At 39.5% G+C, this 23,391-nt stretch overlaps 1 protein-coding gene across 1 annotated transcript in view; it reads right to left on the bottom strand.

The window, feature by feature from the left end:
• Positions 1-721: 721 nt before the first annotated feature.
• CAMK4 (calcium/calmodulin dependent protein kinase IV) overlaps positions 722-23,391 on the bottom strand; it is a 312,068-nt gene continuing 289,398 nt past the window's right edge. The window contains exons 9-11 of the mRNA XM_050945920.1: positions 11,725-11,851; positions 6,174-6,326; positions 722-3,245 (exon numbers count right to left, since the gene is read on the bottom strand). Of these exons, the coding sequence (XP_050801877.1) occupies positions 3,081-3,245; positions 6,174-6,326; positions 11,725-11,851 (445 nt within the window). The 3' untranslated portion in view covers positions 722-3,080. The remainder of the gene's footprint in view (positions 3,246-6,173; positions 6,327-11,724; positions 11,852-23,391) is intronic.

The raw sequence follows: 23,391 nt of genomic DNA, 5'->3' as shown, positions 1-23,391 counted from the left end.
GAAGGCTGAGGGGGGATATGCTCGCTCTATATAAATATATCAAGGGGGTTAACGTTAGGGAGGGAGAGGAATTATTTAAGTTTAGTACTAATGTAGACACGAGGACGAATGGGTATAAACTGGATATTAGGAAGTTTAGACTTGAAATTAGACGAAGGTTTCTGACCATTAGGGGAGTGAAGTTCTGGAATAGCCTTCCGAGGGAAGTAGTAGGGGCAAAAGACTTTCCTGGCTTTAAGACAAAGCTTGATAAGTATATGGAGGGGATGTTATGATAGGATCGTTAATTTGGGCAATTGATCTTGAATTACCACCAGACAGGTCTGCTCAATGGTCTGCGGGGAGATGTTGGATGCGATGGGTACTGAGTTGCTGCAGAGAATTCCTTCTTGGGTGCTAGCTGGTGACTCTTGCCCACATGCTCAGGGTTTAGCTGATCGCCATATTTGGGGTCGGGAAGGAATTTTCCTCCAGGGCGGATTGGCAGGTGCCCTGGAGGTTTTTCGCCTTCCCCTGCAGCGTGGGGCACGGGTCACTTGCTGGTGGTTTCTCTGCAGCTTGAGGTCTTCAAACCATTTTTGAGGATTTCAATAACTCGGTCCTGGGATAGGGGTTGTTATAAAATTGGATGGGTGGGGTTCTGTGGCCTGCCTTGTGCAGGAGGTCAGACTAGATGATCAGATTGGTCCCTTCTGACCTATGAGTCTATGAGTCTATATCTATTGGGACCATGGTTTTATCCTGCACAAATGAAAACATATTTCAGAAAATGGTATCTCCATTCAAGGAAGATGATCAATAGACTCTTGAAGTATGGAATACCTATGGAGCCTGCTCTATCTATAGAAGTTAGAACAAACTAACCAAAATACAGGAAAAACCCTACATCAATCCAGCCACTCCTACTGAACTAATTACTGACTGAACACTAACAGTGTTGCCACTGTAACCAAAGGAGAAACCAGGAGTGAGAATGCATTCGTCCTACAGCCACCTCAAGGGGGAAAAACAAGACAGCAAAATGTTAAGCATCCTACTCCCAGTGGTTGTACCTGTAGGGAGTATTTTTTTCAAGTGAAGATCTGCCAATGCCTCCCCTTAGCCTATTCAGTCAGATCTGCAAAATCAGATAGAAATCCTGCTGCCATTACAACAAGAAGAAATCTGCCAGTGTTTTCAGCATACACACTTATTTTCTTCATGTCTGGGAAAAGGATGGGCACTTGTGCTTTAAAATTCAACTGCACTTGACCACCAAAACTTTGTTGTACAAATGTAAATAGTTTATACTTTTGAAAAATGGGTAAAAAATAGCAAGTACTGTGCATTAGAAAACTCACTATTGCTACTTTGCAAAGATGTTTCCTTTTCAGACAATGTATTTTTCTGTTTTAGCACAGATATTTGTATTTAGGAAACCTACCCTATGAATAATATTTCATTACCTGTTAACTTCAGCAAAAAACAAATTACTCTGTTTTCTCTCAGTAGTGTTGTTTTTTGTTGTTGCTGTTTTTCAAGGCAAGTTTTGCCAGGCAAAGCAACTTCAAAACAGAGCAAAAGAGGAAGACTGAATAGATTATTAGGGTCTTGGGTAACTATCAGTATTACAAAGTGTAACAAATGCAAATGGCACTGACAAATTTCAGCTTCTTTATGTCATTTCTGTAACATACCAATGCATTATGAAATTCAGGTACTATCAAAATAATTAACAAATATATATTGATGCGGATCAGTTTTCAGTTCAAATCAATTATGATCAAAGTAAGATAAAGAGCTTGGCCCTGATCCTACAAGTGGATCCATACCCATGTATCTTAACTGGCATCATGGGAGTTCCTCTCAGGCAGGGGTGCTGCAACAATTTGTGTAATGGGGATGCTGAGTCACCGAACCAAACTGTAAACCCCGTATATGATGGAAACCACTTCAAGCCCAGGGGTGCACCAGAACCCTCAGCAACTCTAGTTCCAGCACCTATGCACACAGGTACAGGGATCTGCTCATATAGCTAATTTTACAGGACTGGCTCCTTTATTAGCAAAATCTGGACTCATTACGTCTATACTGAATGATGGAAAACTAGTTACTCATGAGATCAAAGCTTCTGGGTTGTACATATCTATTCATCCACCTAGGTTCTTTATGGTGATGAGCACCGATAAGTATCTGAGTGCCTCCCCAGAGTAAAATCACCCTGCAGTAGAATAGCTTTCTTCAAGTATTTAGAACTTATGTAATTGCAGATTTCCCCCATAAAAACATTTTCTAGTTGCACGGCTTTATAAAGTCATGAATAAATACAATGGCATCTTAAAAAGCTATTACTACCTTAATCATATTTTATACTAGTCTATCATTTTGTTTTGCTAACATTTTACTAGAGAATGAAATGGTAGAAATCAGAATAATTTTGGTTATCATTAAAATACTGTATAGAAACTGTTAAAGGTAGAGTAAGGCATTCTCAACACGCGCTTGAGGAACATACAGTTTCATGGCCACTAGAACTAATATTTCAATTTCTTACCAGGATTAGTGGAATGTTTTTGTATATAAATCTCTATACTATGTTCTCCTTGTAAACACTTTATAAATATTACCGATAAAAACCTCAACATTTCAGATGTCATTTTAAAAGCATTGGCTTGACATCAGTTCCCTCCATTTACTGAGAGATTACGATTTGGAAAGGAAACAGTTTCAAATAAATAATCACTAGAAGATGCCTACTTCCGTAAAACAAAACTAAATAGTATTCATTTCAAACGTCACCTCTAAACACTCTCTAAAGGGATATGAAGTGTATGCATTAACGTTAGTAGTATTTACTCACTCTCATGTTTCACTTGTTGGTATTACAGAAAATAACATTGTATCCATGACATGCCTGATAGGACAATTTTACTATTTTCATAAGCAGTCACATGCATTGAAGTTAGGACCACCAGCTGGTGCATTTTGCACTCCAAAATAGAGCCACCAGAGAGGCCAGGCTTACAAATCTTTCTTGCTGAATGGCAAGATAGCTGGTGCATGAAATGATAGATCTCAGCTGAAATAAGAAAGCAGATGACCTAAGGCGTCTCTCCTGATGCTGCTTCTCCTTCCTGAGTAGGTTTCTCTTCAGGTTCACTGTCTTGAACTGGAGACGGATTACGGCTGGGCTTATTGCTGTCGTGGCTGCTGTGACCACTTGCACTCCCAAGACGAGTTGATGCCACAACAGCTTTCACCGCAGCCTGACAAAGAGAGGAAATTTAAATAAAATCCATGGCATACACCACCACCTTAGTCTCATATGAACAGGGAATTTTAGTACATTTAGTTAATAAAATGAATTATAAATTTGAAATAATTTAATAACATTTGAAACAGACACTATTTCTGAAGTCTAAATCTTGACTAGCATTAATAGAAACATTTTTTCAGATGTTTCTGAACCTAATTTAAAAATAAAACACATCTATCCACTATGTTTTCCCATAAGTATATTCACACTGATTTTTTTCACAAACTATGCCCCAGGTGAAGTAGCTGCTATTATTATTATTATTATTAATGTTTATTATAGTAGTGTCCAAAACATGCTAGGTTCTGTATAGATATATAGAAAGACTCTGGCACAGATCCTTGCTGGTGCAAATTGTCACTGCTCCAATTTACACCAGTTAGGATCTGCCCCTTGATCCCTGCCCGGTAAAGCGGATATTCTTAAAAAACAAAAACATACAGAATGTCAGGATTGGAAGCGATTTCAGGAGATCATGTAGTTCAACCTCCTGCTCAAAGCAGGACCAATCCCCCGATGGATTTTGCCCCAGATCCCTAAATAGCCCTATAGCGAGGCGGTGTGGCTCCCCTCCTCCCCAGGGAGAGTCAAGCCCCGGCTGCGCACTGTCACAAGCCCCCTCAAGGATTGAACTCACAACCCTGGGTTTAGCAGGCCAATGCTCAAACCACTGAGCTATCCCTCCCCTATGTAAGGGGATAAGTGGATACTTGACCCAGTGAAGGAGGCAGCAGCCATGGAGGGATTCAAAATGTGGGATGACTTGCTCAGATTGATGGACTAGAAACAGAATATATTACCTGGTAAAATGATGCAAATTAAAGGTAAGTGTAATGACCTTTACTTTTGGTTCTACTATATGTGTATACAAGAAGCAGTTCTGGTCTACTATGCTGGAACGAACATCAGGATTAATTCTTGAGCTGTACAGCATTATAATTATATTATAAAAATATGGCTTTAAACAGACAAAGACAAACTAAATAAGTCCTTATGTTGGTCTTATATACAGGAGGTGGAGGTAATTTGATATGTATCATTACTTGTATAATTGTAGCCATATGTGTATTATTGTATATACACTTATTGGTTTAGTACCTAGATTTATATTCCATCCTTAGTTTTTCTGGAGAGAGATTTAGTTTTCATGCTATTAGCTATTGGGTAATTCTGTTCCTGATGGAAAAACATTAACGAAATAAACTTATAAAAAACCATAGTTCTAATTAATCTCAAGTCTTGGGTTTTTTTAAATGTCTAGTTCAAAGTCTCAAAATAGATCTGTGGTGTGAGAATACAAAGAGAATCCACAATGAAATTTGCAAACCAGACACAACCTTTTCTTAGAGACCCTTTGAACAATAAATGTAGAAGTTGACTTAAGAGGAGTTAATTTTGTACTCTTCAGGAAGCGCACTACAAAAGAACAATGGACATATGTAAGCCTGCTCTCTACAGGTTAAATGTCACTGTGAATTCTATCTAGAGCTTCCCAAGATCTTTGTAAACACTTCACAACAGTTCTGTCCTCTTTTTGCCAACTAGATGTTCTCTGTTACATTCCCTAATAGCACTGAAAAATGAGAACAAGTGAAATTTAAGGGTAATTTCTTACTTGCGAATCTGTCTGTGCATGGACTGGATAGTTCCCAGTCCAGATGCTAGTTTGTTGTTATTTCCATCTGCCCATGATGATGAAGGCATCTCTAAACATGGCTCCACAACAGCTGCTATTCATAAATATCGTACACAAATACTCTATGAAAAATCTCTTCCAAAACAAATACTATAGACACTAAAGACCAATGCTAGTAGAATGAGGGGGAGAATTGCAAACTCAAGTCAGTTAGGTGCCTAACTGCCGTCTGTGCCTTTGAAATTCTTCTCACTAGTGCCGAAGTCTTGCATGCAACTATCCCAACAAAGGGGCAAATGGGTGTTTATTGGCCTGACCCAATTCCCATTGAAGTCACATCTGCACAGCTGGTATAATGATTCAGGTGCGGAGGGTATATAATTGCCCCAATGCTTGCCAAGTTACCTGTAATAACAGTGAACTGCATGTTTGGGCCTGAATGCACATATTTGGTATGCACAACACAAGCATTTAATTTTGAAAACTTGCCCCTCTGGGTCATAAAGTAAAATGCTCTCAGTGCATGTCTCACATTCCTACTGATACCCATGGGAATGGCATGTGCGTTTCAAGGGTATTGTAAAGCCAAAAATATAAACATTAATAAAGTAAAATTTTAACTAAACAGATCAAGCATCCTCCAGGTTTGTAGAAACAGGACTCCATGAGGAAACCAGCTCAAACTTAGCCCCCTTCCAATCAGCACTCTACGGATGTAGCATGCAGTACTAAACATAAAAAAGGAAAGATTTTTAAAAGCCATTCCTATTCTAGAGATGAGGTGGGTGAGTTAATATCTTTTACTGAACCAACTTCTGTTTGTGAGAGAGACAAACTTTTGAGCTTACACGGAGATGAAAGAAAAGCACTTTGTAAGCTCAAAAGATGGTCTCTCTCACCAACAAAAGCTGGTCCAATGAAAGATATTAGCTCACCCACCTTCTCTCTCTAATATCCTGGAACCAACACAGCTACAACAACACTGCAAACATTTCCTATTCTAAGCAGTTTTGTTTCTATAGCTTTCAGTCAGCTCTGCACATTTCCACTTGTCCACTTGCACAGAGTGAATGGATTATCTTTAGCTTTTCATCTTCATTAGTTATTATAGAAAAGGACAGAGGAATAGATGTTTTAAAAAAATTTTTTTTTTAACCGAACTACAAATTTTCTGATAGTTTTGTCAGCTTCTTAAATGGTCAATGCTGCTGTATGCTTTTAAAGTTAAATGCAGAGACTTACCTTAAGTTTACGCCTAGCATTGAATTCTTGAAGTTTCTTTTGTGCATTGTCCATATGTGCAAAATTGGCTGCCTTTCCTGTGACCCAGGGGTGCTGCAAAGCTTGAAAGGTCGTGAGGCGCTTCTTAGCATCAAACACAATCAACTTTTTAACCTATGTCATCAAGAAAAGAAAGTCAACTTTCTTCCCCAATGATATGTAGTGAAACCTACATTATGGGGTTTGTTCTTGGTTTTGTGAAGCTGCTCAATTAAAGGCTCTCTAGGAAACAAATTATCATTTTTTGTTGCAGTTCAACAAAGAAATTCTAGAACTAGCAGACTCAACCCTGGAACACAGGTTGTTAATATTAGCTCCATTTTGAAGACACGTAGTAAGTGTCTTGCTCAAAGACACAAACGTGCTACAGAAAAAAAAATCTTTAAAAAAAATCTATTACTGTTGAACACTACGCTGTGTGAACTAGTGCGTTTTCATTACAGCTACAGTAGCCGAATGCATTTGTCTAAGCTGCCAAGGAGAATATAATGCCCAAGTTGCAATATGTTAAACGGTTAATGGTAAATGGGCTTAAGTATAAAAGAGAGAAAGAGACAAAGGCAAAATAAACACATTCACTTTCATTTTGAACCTCTATGTACTAATTTTCTTGTATTGCTTTTATTATAGCTCGAGTAGTTTATAGCACTTTACCAATGAAAAAAATAATCCTGCATGTACTGTAAGTACAATATGCAAATTGATTGTAAAGTATGGCCATAAGAAACATTGCATTTGAATGGCTGACTGCAAGGCTACATTAGAAAGAGTATCAGTACACCTCACAAGTTTTAATGTTATTTATAGTGAACAGCAGTGGGGATTAGATTAGACAGCGGTTGAAAGAGGCATTGAACTTTTTTGAAAATTTGGGTTAAGAAATGTCCATGGAATATCATGGCTAGTGGTGAAGGTTAAGTGGTAACTGAGGTGTGTTGTGAATGGTGTCATATAGTCTTTCACTATCATGAGTCCTTGGCTTTCAGGAGCACCAAATCCACTGCTTTTTCTGGAAATCCACTGAGTCTGGAAAAAGTGTTTGGCCATTGACTTTCACTAGCTCTGTGACTGTCTTTGGATCCAAGACTCACCTGTTGGCAGCCATTAGCATCTTTCAACGTAACAATATTTAATTTTAAAATTGCATTTAATAGGCTTAAATCACATATACCTCAAAATATTGTGTATTTCCTGAATCACACTCTTACCTACTGTATTTAGACCTCTATCACAGCAGAATCAGGGCCTTATTTCAGTAACATTTCACTTGCTATCAAATGTGGTTTTTTAAATTTTGGAGATTTAAGTTTTAAAGGTGACTGGAAAGTTTTAAAAAATATAAACCAAAACTACCTAATATCCCACATAAAAAGCCATATTTTCAGAGTTAGGCACATGACTTCAAGTACATTCATGCATGCAAATGCCCACTATAAGTGTGCAAAATAAGGTGTGGTTTTTTTTTAAAGTTCTGTGTATTCTTACTTTATACTCCATAGAATGTACTTTACAAATGTGCAAGTTGTACTGTGAAAATGGGCTAGGCATCATTGTTCACAGCTCAGTGAAAACATCTGCACAATGCACAGTGGTCAGTCAAAAAAGTAAACAACATTTTAGAATGTTTAAAGGAACAGAACAGAAATTAATACAGGGCCAGATTCTATCAGAGGGTATGGCTTCACTTGCAGCTGTACAGCGCTGGGAGTTAAACCTGTCTTCATACAGCTGAGTAGGGAAAGCGCTGCAGTCTGTCCACACTGACAGCTACCAGCGCACTGTCGTGACCACATCTGCAGTGGCATTGGGAGCGGTGCAGTATGGGCAGCTACCCCAGCGTTCAAGTGGCTGCAACGTGCTTTTCAAAAGGGGGGTAGTGGAGTGAGACAGGGACCGTGGGGGGGAGAGAGTGTGGATTTTTGGAGCTGACACTGTGTCAGCAGCTGCCTTGCAAGTTCCGACCCCCCGCCACCGCTCTCTCTCTCACTCACTGAAAGCAAACAGCAACTTTGTTTTTTTAACTCACAGACCAGATAAGCAGCCACGCCGAAATGGACCCCCCGCCTTTCGCCCACCTCGCTGCTTCTCTCCTCAAGCCCCCTCCCTCCCCCTCTCTTCAAGCAAACACTAGCTGTGGGTGTTCCAAAGGGAGCCCCCCTGCCTCTGCTCATTCACAGCAAACAGTAGCTGTGTTTGTTTTTTGATAAGCAGCTCTGGAGCCCGGAGTTCACAACAAAAAGAGAGGCATCACAACAAAACAAAGAGAGTAATCTTCACTTAAAAGGATTATGGGAAGCTTCTGGAGGTCACAACATACTAAGATTATTCCGTTTACATTGGCACCCCAGCTCTACAGCAGCAGCGCCATACTCTTTATCCCTCTCGTGGAGGTGGAGTACAAGCAGCACTGTAGCCACGGAGATACAGTGCTGTATGTGCCTTGCCAGTGTGGCCGGGGAGTGAGTTACAGCGCTATAAAGCCACTAACAGTGCTGTAATTCTCAAGTGTAGCCAAGGCCAGAGATGGCAATTCCTATCATCCTATGGAGGCACAGGTAAGTAGCAGAACCTGTAAAGTTCTGTTTATTGGAGTTTTATCCACATTAGCAGCTAATAGTAACTGCAGGAGTGCTCCTGTAGGCAGGTGTCATGTTATTGACTTGAACTGGGACCACATACAACATGGTTGCAACCAAGGTCCTGTAGGGGCACCAAATCTTGTATAAAAGGGGTCTATGGAAAGGTTGTGATTTGCTGGTTATGATTATGCTGTCTATGTGTTTGTATCATTTTGTAGTTGAAGTTATGAACATTGGTTCTACACTATCTGTATTTCAAACTTATGCTATGCTTCTGGGTGACACCCCAGACAAGCTGGTGTCAGCTCTGCCTAGCCTGCTTGAGGGCCCATTAAGGATCATCAGCTATACAACTGACCCATCGAGAGAAGGCAGATATGCCTTGAGACTCAGCAAAGTATGCAGGAACTTGCCCATGTGGTTCCAGACTCCATTTTGCTGTAATTTTCCACAGTAAGCACAAAGAGGTGTTCTTACACCTCGAAAAGACTATAAAAGATGCCTCATCTCCATCTTGTCTTCAATCCTGTTTCTGACCTCTGGAGGACTTTGCTACAAATGGAAGCTCTACACAGAGGACTGATGACCCATCCCAGCTGGGGATGTACTCCAGAGATTTGATTGGACCTGCAGTTTATTCTATCACTGCTACAAGCCTGAACCAAGAACTTTGCCATTACTGTATGTAATTGATTCCACTTAACCAATTCTAGCTCTCATGTCTATCTTTTTCCTTTTATGAATAAACCTTTAGATTTTAGATTCTAAAGGACTGGCAACAGCGTGATTTTTGGGTAAGATCTGATTTGTATATTGACCTGGGTCTGGGGCTTGGTCCTTTGGGATCAAGAGAACCTTTTTTCTATTACTGGTCCCCATAACGAGTAGCACTGGTGGTGATACTGGGAGACTGGAGTGCCTAAAGGAATTGTTTGTGTGACTTGTGGTTAGCCAGTGGGGTGAGACCAAAGTCCTCTTTGTCTGGTTGGTCTGGTTAGCCTTAGAGGTGGAAAAACCCCAGCCTTGGGCTGTAACTGCACCGTTTTAAGCAATTTGTCTCAGGTATTTTCACCACTGTGTGTCTTCTAGACCTGCTGTTAGCAGAGCTAGATGACACAGATTTATCTACACTTGTCCTTCCACCATCGCTCCAACTGGTGGAGCTGCACCTTTGTTAGCACAATGGTGGGAGATTTCCAGAAAAATGCCACTACCAATGCAGCCTTGGCATGTGGAAGGTGTGGGACGCTGAGCAAATAGGTGTGCATGGTGAAGCTGTGTTCCACAGATGTCCATCCACAGCAGGGCAGAGTGGCATTGTAAAAAAAAGAAAAAAAAAGAAAAATAAGAAAAATGAGGAAAAAAAAAGTGGACACAGGAGGAGGACTGTAGCCAGTGAATCTAAAAATTCACATATGTCCTGGCTGAACACCCTTCATGAGCAGGGTGCACTGTGGCTGTGGAGTAGCTCTGCTAGTGCTCCATGACCTAAGCGGGAGAAGGGAGATTCTGTTTATCCCCGCCCTGGTGGAATTCCCCCACAAGTACTTTGAGGGAAAAACCACGGCCCTCCTAAGAGCAAGTTAGAGTGTCACTGTCGTGTGTGCGCCCTGTGAGTCCAAGCAGCAATTCTGGATCAGTTAGTCAGAATGCCTCTTTGTGGCTCCAACTGCAATGCAGCTGCTCATCCCTCCCTACAGCATGGGTCATGGCTTCAAAGCCACAAACTGACTCAGTCTCTGGTTCAGGTTTTACTCCCAACCATTCAGAATTGAAAATATGAGCTCCATTAGAGCAACTGCGCTGAAACAACTTGCATAACTGCCGTATGCACACAAAGACCATCCACTTAGCTCTGCTGTGGGGTATTGTTTAGCTGACCTTTGCCTACACAGAGATGTAAATGACATTTTCTCCATCTCAGAAATACTCTAAATCTAATACAATAACAATAAATACTTCGAACCTCTACAGTGCCTTTCATCCGAAGCATCCTGAAGCACTTTACAAACATTAATTAATGTAGCGTTTTATGGCACAGGTTGTACAAGTGATATGGAACTGAACATTTGTTACTGTAATTTTAATGAAATAACTAAATTGTGTACGTATCATTGGGTAAAAATAGAAGTTGGACATGTTCATCTTTGTAGATCAGTATCTTTTGGATCCAATTTACTTTACCCAGTAATAAAAGGATATAGTGCAGATAATGCTCCAGCGTTAGCATTTTACTAATGGATCATACTTAAGGGCAATGACTCTGACTCATCTACTAAAAACTGATCACAAAAAGCTCAGAAATGGACAGAATCTTATAGTCAAACAACAGCTGGAGCCTTTGTTATTTAATCTTTATAAGGAAAAAAGTTCAAACGTGACACCATACAAACTATGGGGGGCTAGTTTTGATAGCCCTTTTGAGGCTGAAACTCAATGAACAAGAAAGAAATGGAAAGAAAAAGAAAACTACTCAAAGAAATGATACCTACGAAAAAAGTCAGACACTAGAATCTTTAGCCAGGTTCTTTTAATATTAACCTGATCTTGAACAAGTGATGTATGATGTAGCGTGGGGACTTTTTACTGTAATTTAATAGAACTTTTTTTAAATACATGTTCTGCAATAATCTCTGAATTTCTACAGTGTAATTTACAAGAGTACTTAAAAGCCACAGCTTTAACTGATGTCAGCAGGGGCAAGAGGTGCTCAGCATCTCTGAAATTCAGGTCACTGGAATCTATGGTTGTTATTTCATTTTAACAAATTAGTCTTGATTTGCAGGCAAACAAGATAGTCTGGGATCAAAGTGAGATGAGGATATATGTGAAAAAACTCCACACAAATACACACAAATACTGTTTGCCTTTGGGGAGCTATGTCACATATACATTAGAGAAAATACTACACTTTGTGTTCTTATTGTACTTACCAAATCCTTGGCATTTAGAGACACGTCATCCCACCAGGGGGACACAAAGTCATATTCACAATTCAAAATTCTTTTAAACATGTACTGGTCTCCCCTTTCATCATAGAATGGTTCAAATCCACAAAGTCTAAGAGGAAAAGAGAGCAAAATTTATCGAATATCTAAGTGATTTCAGGCTCCAAGGAACATTCCCCTATGTGATTTTTACCCACTACACAGCTCTTTTCCCACCCTGCACGTGAAAACAAATACTTTTAATTAAAAAACAAAAACAAAAATAACAAACCTTTGCTTGGGTCTTTATACATGTCACTTTAAGTGGTCCCTATATGTATATATACACACACACATTATAGGCAGGGCTGATCGCATCACCTATTACACTGCTCTACAGCCAAAATGCTTCTGAAATAAACGTAGTCCAACTTTACTAATTCTGGGTCACTCTGAGAACGAAAATGATGCTTAAAATTGTTGATTTGCTCTAGTTTTCAAGATATGCTATTGGGTCAGTATATACGACCCTTGACTTGGGAATGGCGGAGGAGAAGTGAGTTATAAAGGGAAGGGATCTCAATTTAAACCAGAAATGACTAAAATACATCTTTGACTGGATCTGTGAATAAATCTATGACTGGGTTTGGACAGGACTTGCTTTTGAGGCAAAACAATGAATGATGCAATCTGAAGCTGGTATTGCATCATACATGATATGAATTGCATCATGTTATTCCTAGAAGTTATGGATGATGCAATCATAACGAAGCTTACATCACTCTGCTGAACAAATTGCCCTAGATCAGCTCTAGAAATCATAGTGTCATGCTCTCTTATTTGTCAGTGTTTGATTTTGCAAAGGGACACATTTCTGTTTAGCCAAAGTGAGCAGAGATGCCTCGTACTTGTGTGAATAGTGCAGATAACTTCTGCTATGTTTGTGGTGAAGTGACCTTTGCATCACAAAAGCGCAGTATAACCACTATAGTTAAGAAAGCCTATCACCTTTCTTTTGGCTGCAAAATTGGAGATCAGGACAAGAGGTGGGCCCCACACATATGCTGCAACACTTGTGCAACAAATCTTGGCCAGTGGTTGAAGAGGAAAAGGAAATCTGTGCCTTTTGCAGTGCCAATGATTTGGAGAGAGCCAACAGATCATCCCAGCAATTGTTACTTCTGCATGGTGCCTCCAGTTGGGAAAGGTGTGTCAAAGAAGAAAAAGTGGACTGTGCATTATCCAAACATTCCATCAGCTATACGCCCAGTACCCCACGGAGAAGGACTGCCGGTTCCTGATGCACCAGAATCACTCTCACTTGAGTCAGATGAGGAAGAGGAAGAGGATGAAACTTCTGGTCCTGAACCATCAATGTCACAGGACCCACATTTTCTCCTATCCTCCTCCTCTGAACCACACCTCATAATGCAAGGTGAACTGAATGACCTTGTCAGGGATTTGGAGCTACCCAAGAGTAAGGCAGAGCAGTTGGGCTCCAGACTACAGCAGTAGAATCTCCTGGCAGGCTATCAGGGCAAATGGAGCCCATCAATGCTTGCAGACTATTGCTGGACAGTGACAAGAGATGCTCCATTTAATGAATACAAGAGACAAGCCAAGAAGCGCCAAGTAGACACTGAATAGGACTAAACTATGTACATAATAGTTTTTTGCCTTTTGTTTCATAATAAATTTTATTTATATAACCCTTTTGCTCATTTATAAAGTGTTACATAAACAGAACAGGTGAAATATTATCATGTAAAGCAACCATAAACACATGAAAAGACCTAGGTTTACAATTTATGATTAAAACGCTACTATCTACACAATATACATAGACATAAAATGTAAAAACTTAAATATCTTAGAAACAGTAGCCAATCAGTTGTTGTAATTGTCATACTTGAATTCAGCACATCAAAATACATAATAAATATCACATTTTATCTCTGAAGCAGATGACTTCTCAAAAATTGTAGACCAGTGTTATTAAGGTTGCCCGACACTTTCCATTATAAGATGCTGTTTTCAGTTGATTATAACTTTGTCACACTTCAACTGTTTTAGCCGAAATTGTCCATGCTGGTTGTATGCCTCAGGGTGGATTTTTTTGGAAACGTTCAGGAAAAATAGTTCAGTTGTTTCTGAGAATGATGCTAGGAAAAATGGTGTTTGGCCCATGTTAAAAAATTCTGGTGATCTTGTCTTTGAGATGTTCTAGCACCCAGTGCTTTGGAGCAGAGACTTGACATTTGTCGGGGAGCGGGGGGCAAGTCTAGGTTGAGGCATCTGAAGTGAGAGCAGGGAGACTGTCTCTCCTGTGATCTCAGTAACATCCTGCTAGTCCTAGGCAGCATGAGGGAGAACTTCAGAGGGGACAAGAATTGGATCTTCAGAAAGGTAACAGGCTGGGACAAGGAGCCTCGTGCAGAAGAAGGACAGAAACTGGGATTGGGAGTTGGGGTGCAGGAGGACTGGGATTGGCTGGGCAAGGCGATTAGTACTGGGAGCCAGGGAGAGAAACAGGGAATGGAAGTTAGGGGACTGGGAGCCAATAGTTAGTGGGGAGACAGATTGTATGAAGAGCCAGAGCAGAGACAAGGACAGTCTGGGCAAGGAAAATGGGACTGAGGGGGGATGAGAAGCTGCGGGAGAACTGAGAGTGGCTGGGCAAAAAGACTGGGACAAGGAGCTTTGGACAGGGGCATTACTGAGATTAGATGAGAACCCTAGAGAGGGAGATTAGGACTGGGAACCAGTGAGGATAAGGAATGTGGGCAAGGGGCGACTGGAGACTAGGGTGGGGATGAAACATAGATTGGAGGAGGCACCAGGAAGAGGAGAACTGGGACTGGCCAGGCAAGGAGACTGGGGAGAAGAAACTGAGGTGGGTGAGGAGACTGGAACCGGGAGTCCAGAAGGGTGAGACTATCACTTGCTGGAGGAGACTGGGAGTGGAGATTGGGACTGGCTAGTTGAGGAGAATGGGATGGGGACGAGGAACCAGGGGTGAGGAAGAGACAGGATGAGACAAAGTCAGGTTGGACGGGATGAGGCAGGAGTCAAACTTGGGGGACAGGGGGATGGGCAGAAGAGAGTCTATGCTCATGGGAGCACAATATGCTACAAAGCCTGGAATAGAACCCAAGATTCCCAAGTCTCATTATTCCTCTGCTGTCAGCAAATATCTCCCATTAGCAATGTGTCCCTCCTCCTCCAGTGCTTGTCCACACAGCAGTAATAGGTTATAATCCTCTATCAGTTACTCCATTCGCTCAAGTGGCAAAAGCCTGTGCAGTGGGACTAATGGTATCACTCTGATGATGACTCATGTGGGTGGCAAATGGATGCTATGATGGAATTCCTGTATTTTCAGTTTGCTTTTTTAAAAACTTAAGAAATCACATTAAAAATACTAGAAACATTAAGATTCAGTCAAGCACTCAAAAGTTCGGAAGTACCACAATGAAGGTTGACTGTGTAACCTTAATTTGGGCTCCTTAGAGTACATATTATGATACAGTCTAATTACATGACTATATACCATTTTTTCAATGGAATTTGTCTAATTCCTTGCACAGAATGAACCTACTCTGGGGATGAATCAGGGTTGTGTAGTGATGGAGGGCTGTTGCCTGTAGGACCACTGCCTTGTTTGTTGCGGATGATGAAAGGTGAGCAGGGAATGACCGGGGGCACTGCAGGAAGAGAAGGGATGGTTCTCTAAGTTAAGGCTGTTGAATGCTGCCCTGGAGAAATGGATTCTGTCCCTGCCTCTGCCAGAGAGTTCCTGTGTGATTCTGGGCAAGTCATTTAACCCAATATTTTTACAGGTCACTAATTATGCGCACATCAGTTTTTGGGGACTGATGAGATAGCTCTTCTGCAGATCAGACCCTAGGCTGAGTGCTCATAGCTGCAACTGAAGTCAATGGAGCTGTGCTTTGAACACATATAGTGCTATATGAAAATGCTACAAATACTCTGAAAAGTTACGTCTTACTCATTTCAAATTGGGCAGCCAAAATTAGAGGATACTTTTGACCTTAATCTCTCCATGCCTCAGTTTCCCACATGTAAAATGGTGACATCCCCTCACCTCCTATTGGTGTTATGAAGATAAATTCATTAATGTTTGACACACTCAAGTACCATAGCGATGAATGACATAGCAAAGCCCAGGAGGAAATTAATATTTCTTTCTTCAGAACAGGGTTTTAACATTGCGCAGTAAATAAGCCTAAGGCCACACACTGAACAATAGGGATAAACCAAAATACTGAATAGCTGCCCTTTAAATGAGCATCATCCATTTTGTGCACTGAATGAGGCAGGAATCCTGTGGAAAGATAGTATGTAATCATGTAATTTCAGACTGTATCACAATGTATATGTACAAGAGGGTTGAACTAAGGTTAAATTAAAATACAAAGTAGACCCCGAAAAAACCAAACAAAGAAACTAACCAAAAAAAATCAAAACACCACAAAAAACAACCACACATACCCAGGAAAGTTAGTTATGTCACTGGATTGCTTGGGCCATATTCAGGAGTAAATCTAAGCGAGTTTAGCTTCTGAGAAAAGTACACTTTCCTGCCACTTCATGATGTATCACACATAAACCCACTCTCTACACTCCCTTATGCATACACTTGCACCTATTTAACCCTACGTAATTTATATATCTCTGAATTGGGTCCACTGGTTACAATCCTGCTCCTACTGAAATCAACTGTAGAACTCCCAATTATTGTATACAATAGCTGGACTTTAATCTGGTATGTACAATGCATCCCAATAATTTATCTGAAGAATGATCCCATCTGCAGATGAGATACATTCAACGATATTTCAGATAGAAGGCAAAGACACAGAAATGATGACAATCATACAATACACTGCCTCCTGTTTGCATTACACTGTAACCAAGCTCATCACTTTACAGTAATCTCCCATCTAATCAATAAGTGTCCTGATGCTACAGAGGATTAGTGCATCTGCTGTCATGTTCTAGGTAAATATGACAGGTAACACAAAATGAAGATAAGAAAACAATGAACAGCAAAGAAAGTGAAGAGTGGTGCTATTAGTTAAATACAAGAGTAAACTCCAGTATCAGTTATCTTAGTTTTGAAAAACAAATATTTTGCACGCTATCTTGTTTTTTTTAAATGAGAGAGATGCATTAAAGCTCAAGGAACTAATGTTCTGAAAAAGCAGCTGCTTGCCTGTGGGTGGAGTGGCTGCATCGTGTTATATAGCTAGCACAGAGACATCAGCCTAAGAACATTCTTAGAACCCTATTCATGCTCAAGGCTGGCAGAGGTGGATTAGATTACAGCAGTAGAATCTTTGAGTGCTCTATTTAAGTGGGTGGGAACGGACTGCTGTCTTCTTGACCTCCTCACCCCCATTTGTCTGCTTCTCCCACCATCATATTTGTGCTGGCTTCAGAGATGCCCTTTTCCCTTGGAATGCCCTCCCTCCATTGGTCTAAGGTCAATACCCTACCAAGAGTTACCAAGATATGTAGCAAAAATTAGGTAACTAATAACAACAAGTCTGAGGAGCAGTCAGAGGCAACTGATATTTATTTATAAAACAAACAATATATTTAATGCACATAAAATGTACATGTTTTGACTATCTTTGTTCCCAACTTTTGTATATGGCTTGTCTTCTTAGCATATCATGGGCACTACTGGAATGTAAATAAAAAATAATAGCAATCATGCATCCATTGACACATAGAAGGTTTATGGCTCAGATATTCTGCTGTGGTAATCTCTACTGATACAACATGGGGGAAAGTGAATGTCAGGGAGCTGGTAATGGTTCTGTGATCATAGGTCTAATTTCACACCACCCTTGAGGGAGTTTAAGTGTCATCTGCAAACTTTATCAGGAGTGATTCTGTGTTTTCCTCCAGCTCATTGATAAAAATGTTAAATAGTGCAGAGCAAATAACAAATCTGTGTGGGACCCCACTTAATGATGATCCCCAGTTTACATTTACACTTTGTGACCTATGAGATAGCCAATGTTTAATCCATTTAATGTGTGCCATGTTGATTTTGTATCATTCTAGTTTCTTAATCAAAATTTTGTGTGGTATCACATCAAATGCCTTACAGAAGTATATTACATCAATACTATTATCTTTATTCAAGAAAACCTGTAATCTCATAATAAAGAGCTATGAAAATGTTTGACAGGATCTGTTTTCCATAAAGCCCTGTTGACTAGCATTAATTATATAACTGTCCTTTAATATTTTTAATTAATTGAGACCCATATCAGCTGTTGCATTGTTTTGCCCAGGATCGATGTCAGACTGGCAGGCCTGTAATTACCCACATTTTCCTGTTTACCCTTCTAAAATAGTGACACAACATTAGCTTTCTTCTGGAACTTCCTCAGTGCGCCAAGACTTCTTAAAAATCATCTAGAGAGTTCTTCAGCCAGCTTTTTTAAAACTCTTGGATGCAAGTTATCTGGACCTGCTGATTTAAAAACGTCCAACTTTAGTAGCTGCTGTTTAACATCCTCCTGAGTTACTGGCGAAATTGAAAGTATTTCATCATCATATGATATGCCTTCATCATCTGTTTCTTCCCCCAAACATATAGCAAAAAAAAAACACTTCTGCCTTTTCTGCATTATTATTAACAATTTTGCCAGGATTCTATTTGTTACTTATTGTGCCGAATTCTGCTGGCCACAAGTTCTCGTGTATCAATTTACTACCATTACTAGCTTCTGATTTATATTCATTACTATCAACTTTTCCTTTCTTCCATTTTATGTGTGTATGTGTTTATATATAATTAATATATTTATTTCACTTCCCTTCTAAACCGGGTGTGTTTGTTGTTTTTTAAAATCATTATGGACTTCTTTCACAATTGTGGCACTCTAGGCTTCAAACAGAATGTTCTTAAACAGTTCCACATTATCATTCACACTTTTCTTTTAAAATTCTTCCTCCTAGTTGATTTGGCTCATACTTATTTTCAGCTTTGTGAAATTGGCCCTTTTAAAGCACAAAGTATATATATTGCTGGTTTGCACTTTATTCTGTTTGAACATAAATGTGTTCAAGCCATGATTATTTGTACTTAAGCTACCACTAATTTTTAGTTCCATGGTTTCTTTATCTGTTAAGAGGAAGTCTCATACAGGAGAATTCTATGTTGGATGCCACACTTTTTCAGTTAATAAACTGCATCAATCATATTCAGAAATTCCAAGGACATTTTAATACTGGTAGCATGAGACCTGCAGCACGTCACTCGGATTGAAGTCCCAGAGCAATTTTTCCTCTACATTATAGATGGATACTTAAGGAGCAGGTCATCCTGTTCTCTGGTGTGATTTGGTGTTCTGTACCAGACATCAGGTGCCCCATCTTGTATCTAAAGCAACCAGACAGCAGGTGTGGAAAAATCGGGACAGGGGGTGGGGGGTAATAGGAGCCTATATAAGAAAAAGACCTAAAAATGGGGACTCTCCCTATAAAATCGGGACATCTGGTCACTCCAGCTGTATCTGTTAGGACACTGATCCATAAGCATTCAAGATCATTTCCTCTGAGTTTTCAGTGACTTGGAAACAGATAATGTTTTTGACAGTGCCACCCCTCCTACCCTTTTGTCCAGTTCATGTTTCCCATATAGGTTATAACCAGTGATTTTACCATTCCAATCATGGAAATCTTCCCACGAGGTTTCAACACCTACTAGGTCAAGTTCCAATTCTGTTGATATGGTGGCTCATCACTGTTCTGCCACCTTCTCTGTCTCGCTCTTATTTTCTGCCCTGCTGCTTCTCCCTCATCTATACTTACTAGAACACTATAGCAAATCATCAGTAATATTAACTGGAATTGAAATACTAAGGTATAAAATTGGTCCATTTTACAATAATCAGAGGGGACCCAACTCTGCAAGGTGTAGAACAACCTCGATCCTCACTGACTTCAGAGGGAGGTTGCACACTCAGAACCTTTCAGAATCTGGCCTCTATCTAAGATCCCTCTTATTTCCTCCTTTCTCCCATTACCAGTGCTTTGAACACATTTTAGGAAACAACCCCTGACAGTGATTCAACAGGAAGCACCAGCTCGGTGCACATCAGCTCAGCAGTGTAAAACCAGCTCAGCTTCCCATCTTCAGGTTCTTTCCTGTCCTTGCACAAAATGCACCAACTAGTAACATTGTGTAGTTTCCTATTTGTTAGAGATCTGACATCTTGCTGCTTATAACTATGGACACAATGATTACATAGTGGGTGAAAATGACAATAATTGCTGTAGTGTAGTTGCATGTAGCAGCTAGTTTACTGAGCCCCCATATGAGCTAAGTCATGCATAATGCAAGAGAGTACTTCCTTTTCTGAATATCAAAGGAAATCTCAAATGTAAACAGTGGGGAAAAATCCTGTAGTTCTCAGTGGCCTAAGGAATTCATTTCAGCAAGACCAACTGAAGCTCTTGGAACCAGCATAATTAAAGAGAAAATATGCTAACAGCATCCAATTTGACAAGAAAAACAAGGTTTCTTCAAATCAAACCTAAATCTTTTTAAAATTTAACTCCATCCAGAATTGTGCAGAGCTAATGCATTAGGAATGACACAGCTATCACTGGGTGTCACTGCATCTAGGATTAGATTTTGTAGTAAAGTATAATACAGTTGTTCTAGAGATAATCTGGAAAAAACATAATTGCACATTGACTACTATATGTAAAAATACCTCACCAATTGCAACATTCCAATGCTATCTGGCTTTGTTGTGGGTACTTATACATGGTACTTGCACTTATTCTGTCTGCTCCAGTTGTAGACTCTGATAAACTAATCTCTACCTACTGCTACAAATATTTTCACAGCGACTCATTAACACCATATGATAATGTTTGTAATGCTTATCATGTGAACTGAAAGAGAGTTTCATAGAATAGGCGACTCTCCTACCCATTATTACTACTGCTCATGTCTATGCTTCTACTCCAAATAGTTAAGTGTTCCACTTAAGCCCATGGTCTTTTTTTCTATATTCAAAGTTAGATCAGTTTAAATAAAGCTGTGATTTGAAAATGATTTCAATAAACTGATGCAGAACACAGTGTGGACACTCAAGTTAATTTAAATCAGATTTATATTGATTTACCTTAAATCAATTCCTTACCAAATTAAGATAAAGCAATACAACCCAGGTTTTAATTGAATTAAGAATGTGTTTTGTACCATGTAAATTAAGTGGGTAAAAAAAAAAAAAATCACAATTTTCATTAAACCAGTGTAACACTGACTACAGACAAGGCCTCATATTTGTTAACTACTATGTGCCTCTCTGATGTGGGATGGGATTTCTGAAAATGTCTTTATAGAAGAATACAAGGCAGATCTTCTGCTGGTGTAAATTGTCCATTAACTTCAATGGAACTATGATAATAATTTACAATAGCTAAGGATCTGCCCCAATATAACTTGCATTAGAGAGGAAGGGATAAAGCTGGATATAAGAGACAAGGTATGAGATGTACCCCAGGGCATATTTGTGGCAGGTCTTGAGACAGCAAAATAAATTTTGTTATAAGAAAATAATGGACAACAAAATGATCATAGGTATCCAGAAAAGTGGGTCCCAAAATGCACAACTGCCTGTGTTCCTCTTCAATACACAAACCACAGATCTGAGGTTTACACTAATAATTTATGACCCGTGTGTAGCAAATCTCCTCTAAGAGAGTCTTTCATTCTTTCCTATCAATCATACTCTAATTTCTTATATTAAGGAGATCCTGTAACCTGTTCTTTTACAGGAAAATGAAAGCAGATCACTGATCTTATTTATGCTTTATATAAAAAAAATTGCATTTCCCAAGATTTTGTATTAAAATAATTTGTGAGCAATATATATATGTGTATATACACCGCCCCCACATATATATATATATATATATATATATATATATATATATATATATATATATATATATATATATAGTGTGTGCATGCGTGTGTGAGAAATAGTGTGTATGTATATAGTGTACACACACACACACACACACACACTATATATATATATATATAAATAAAAATCCTGTTTTCTTCCCCTTCCCAGAGTGTACTGACTGAAATCATTCCACAAACATGCTGCACAACAAGAGAAAACAAATCACCCTAGCATCAATGTTGCCACAGGATTAACAGAAGTCACTCATTCTCCCATAAAGAGAAGGGTCAGCACAACAGATGTACGGCATGCAGAATGCACAATGCCCTTCAACTGTCAAAAACCTTCTTCAGAACCGTTTCATTTATGCGAAATAAAATAACTAATACTAACCACTAAAAAACCAGGCCATTCTTATTTAGATACCAAACTACAGAGTTAGGTGCCTAACTTTAGGCTTCTCTGTTTGAATATTTGGGCCTAAACTGGGCAAGACAGTTGTGTAAACAGTGCATAACACTACAGAAACCTTATTTGCCTAAAACAATTTGGGACACTTTGGATCTTACAATCCTTTGTCAGTTATATCTCTGACTACAGAACAGTATTGAGTTTAACATCGAATATTTTGATGATTATGAACCATTTCAATCCAGAAATAGGGCAAACAAACTTCTTTTTCTTTTGAGTGGGAAGGCCATGCCTCTCCCACTTTCTGGGCCCAACAGCTCACCATTTCTTTTCTGCTTAACTGCACGGCAGACTTCCAGATGAGAATCTGGATGTGAATCAGCAGCAATGGCATTTGAATCATGGCACCAAAAATGTTGGAAGTTGAAGTCCTCAGAAACCCTGGTGCAGCTGTGCTCCTTGCTGTTACAAGGCAGCTCAAGTGCAATCATGTGCTTTAATTTCTTTTTGGCCCACTGTGTCTGCTCTTTTGAAAAGACAATTGTTTCTATTTTCAACTTGCATCAGAGCACAATTCTGTTTTATTCTCTTCCGTCCAGGTTTTTGTGGCATACTCCTCACTGTATAATATCTAAGCACACTAGTAATTTTATTTACAATATAGTTTAGTAAGTGCACTGTTCCCCAAAAGGAAATACATACAGTGTGCCAGATCCTCTGCTGCATCTGAGGAGCTCTCAGCTTTGTGCTTCCTCATTCCTGTGGTGCTCCGAGCCAGGCTGCGTCCCTGGGCTGCGTTAAGTTACAACAGTTGCCAAGATATTATGACAACTGGCACTTGCCAGGGCATAAGGATAATTCCTGCAAGCCAGCTAAACTAGCTCTAGGGCAGCTATTCAGCAGCTGAATGGGGGAAAGCTCCCCTAATGCAGCCCAAGAATGTACAAAATTCATAACAACTACGTTTATATCCAAAATCTTTGTGGGATAATTGTATATCCTTAAGTATTTATTAGTGGCAAATACAATCTGGCATTGCCTATGATATTTCCAATGTAGCTCTTTTCTACAGCTCATAAATAATTTACTGCTACTTATTTAGATATGAAGAACACTATTTTACATGGTCTCTGTCCTTAGGTGCTTAAAATCTAAAGAGGTAAAATAGATATGAAAGACAAGGAAGAGCTTTATTTACTGTATTTAACCAATGAATCACCCATTATTCAATGTGTCCAGAGATCATTTGGAGTAATAGGTTTATCCTGTATAAAGTATCTTAAAAGAGATACTT

Source organism: Gopherus flavomarginatus, chromosome 3 (genome assembly GCF_025201925.1).
Source record: "Gopherus flavomarginatus isolate rGopFla2 chromosome 3, rGopFla2.mat.asm, whole genome shotgun sequence".
In the NCBI taxonomy this organism is placed as follows: domain Eukaryota; kingdom Metazoa; phylum Chordata; order Testudines; family Testudinidae; genus Gopherus; species Gopherus flavomarginatus.
Note: the sequence above shows the minus strand (reverse complement) of the source record. Positions and strands in the feature narration are given on the sequence as shown.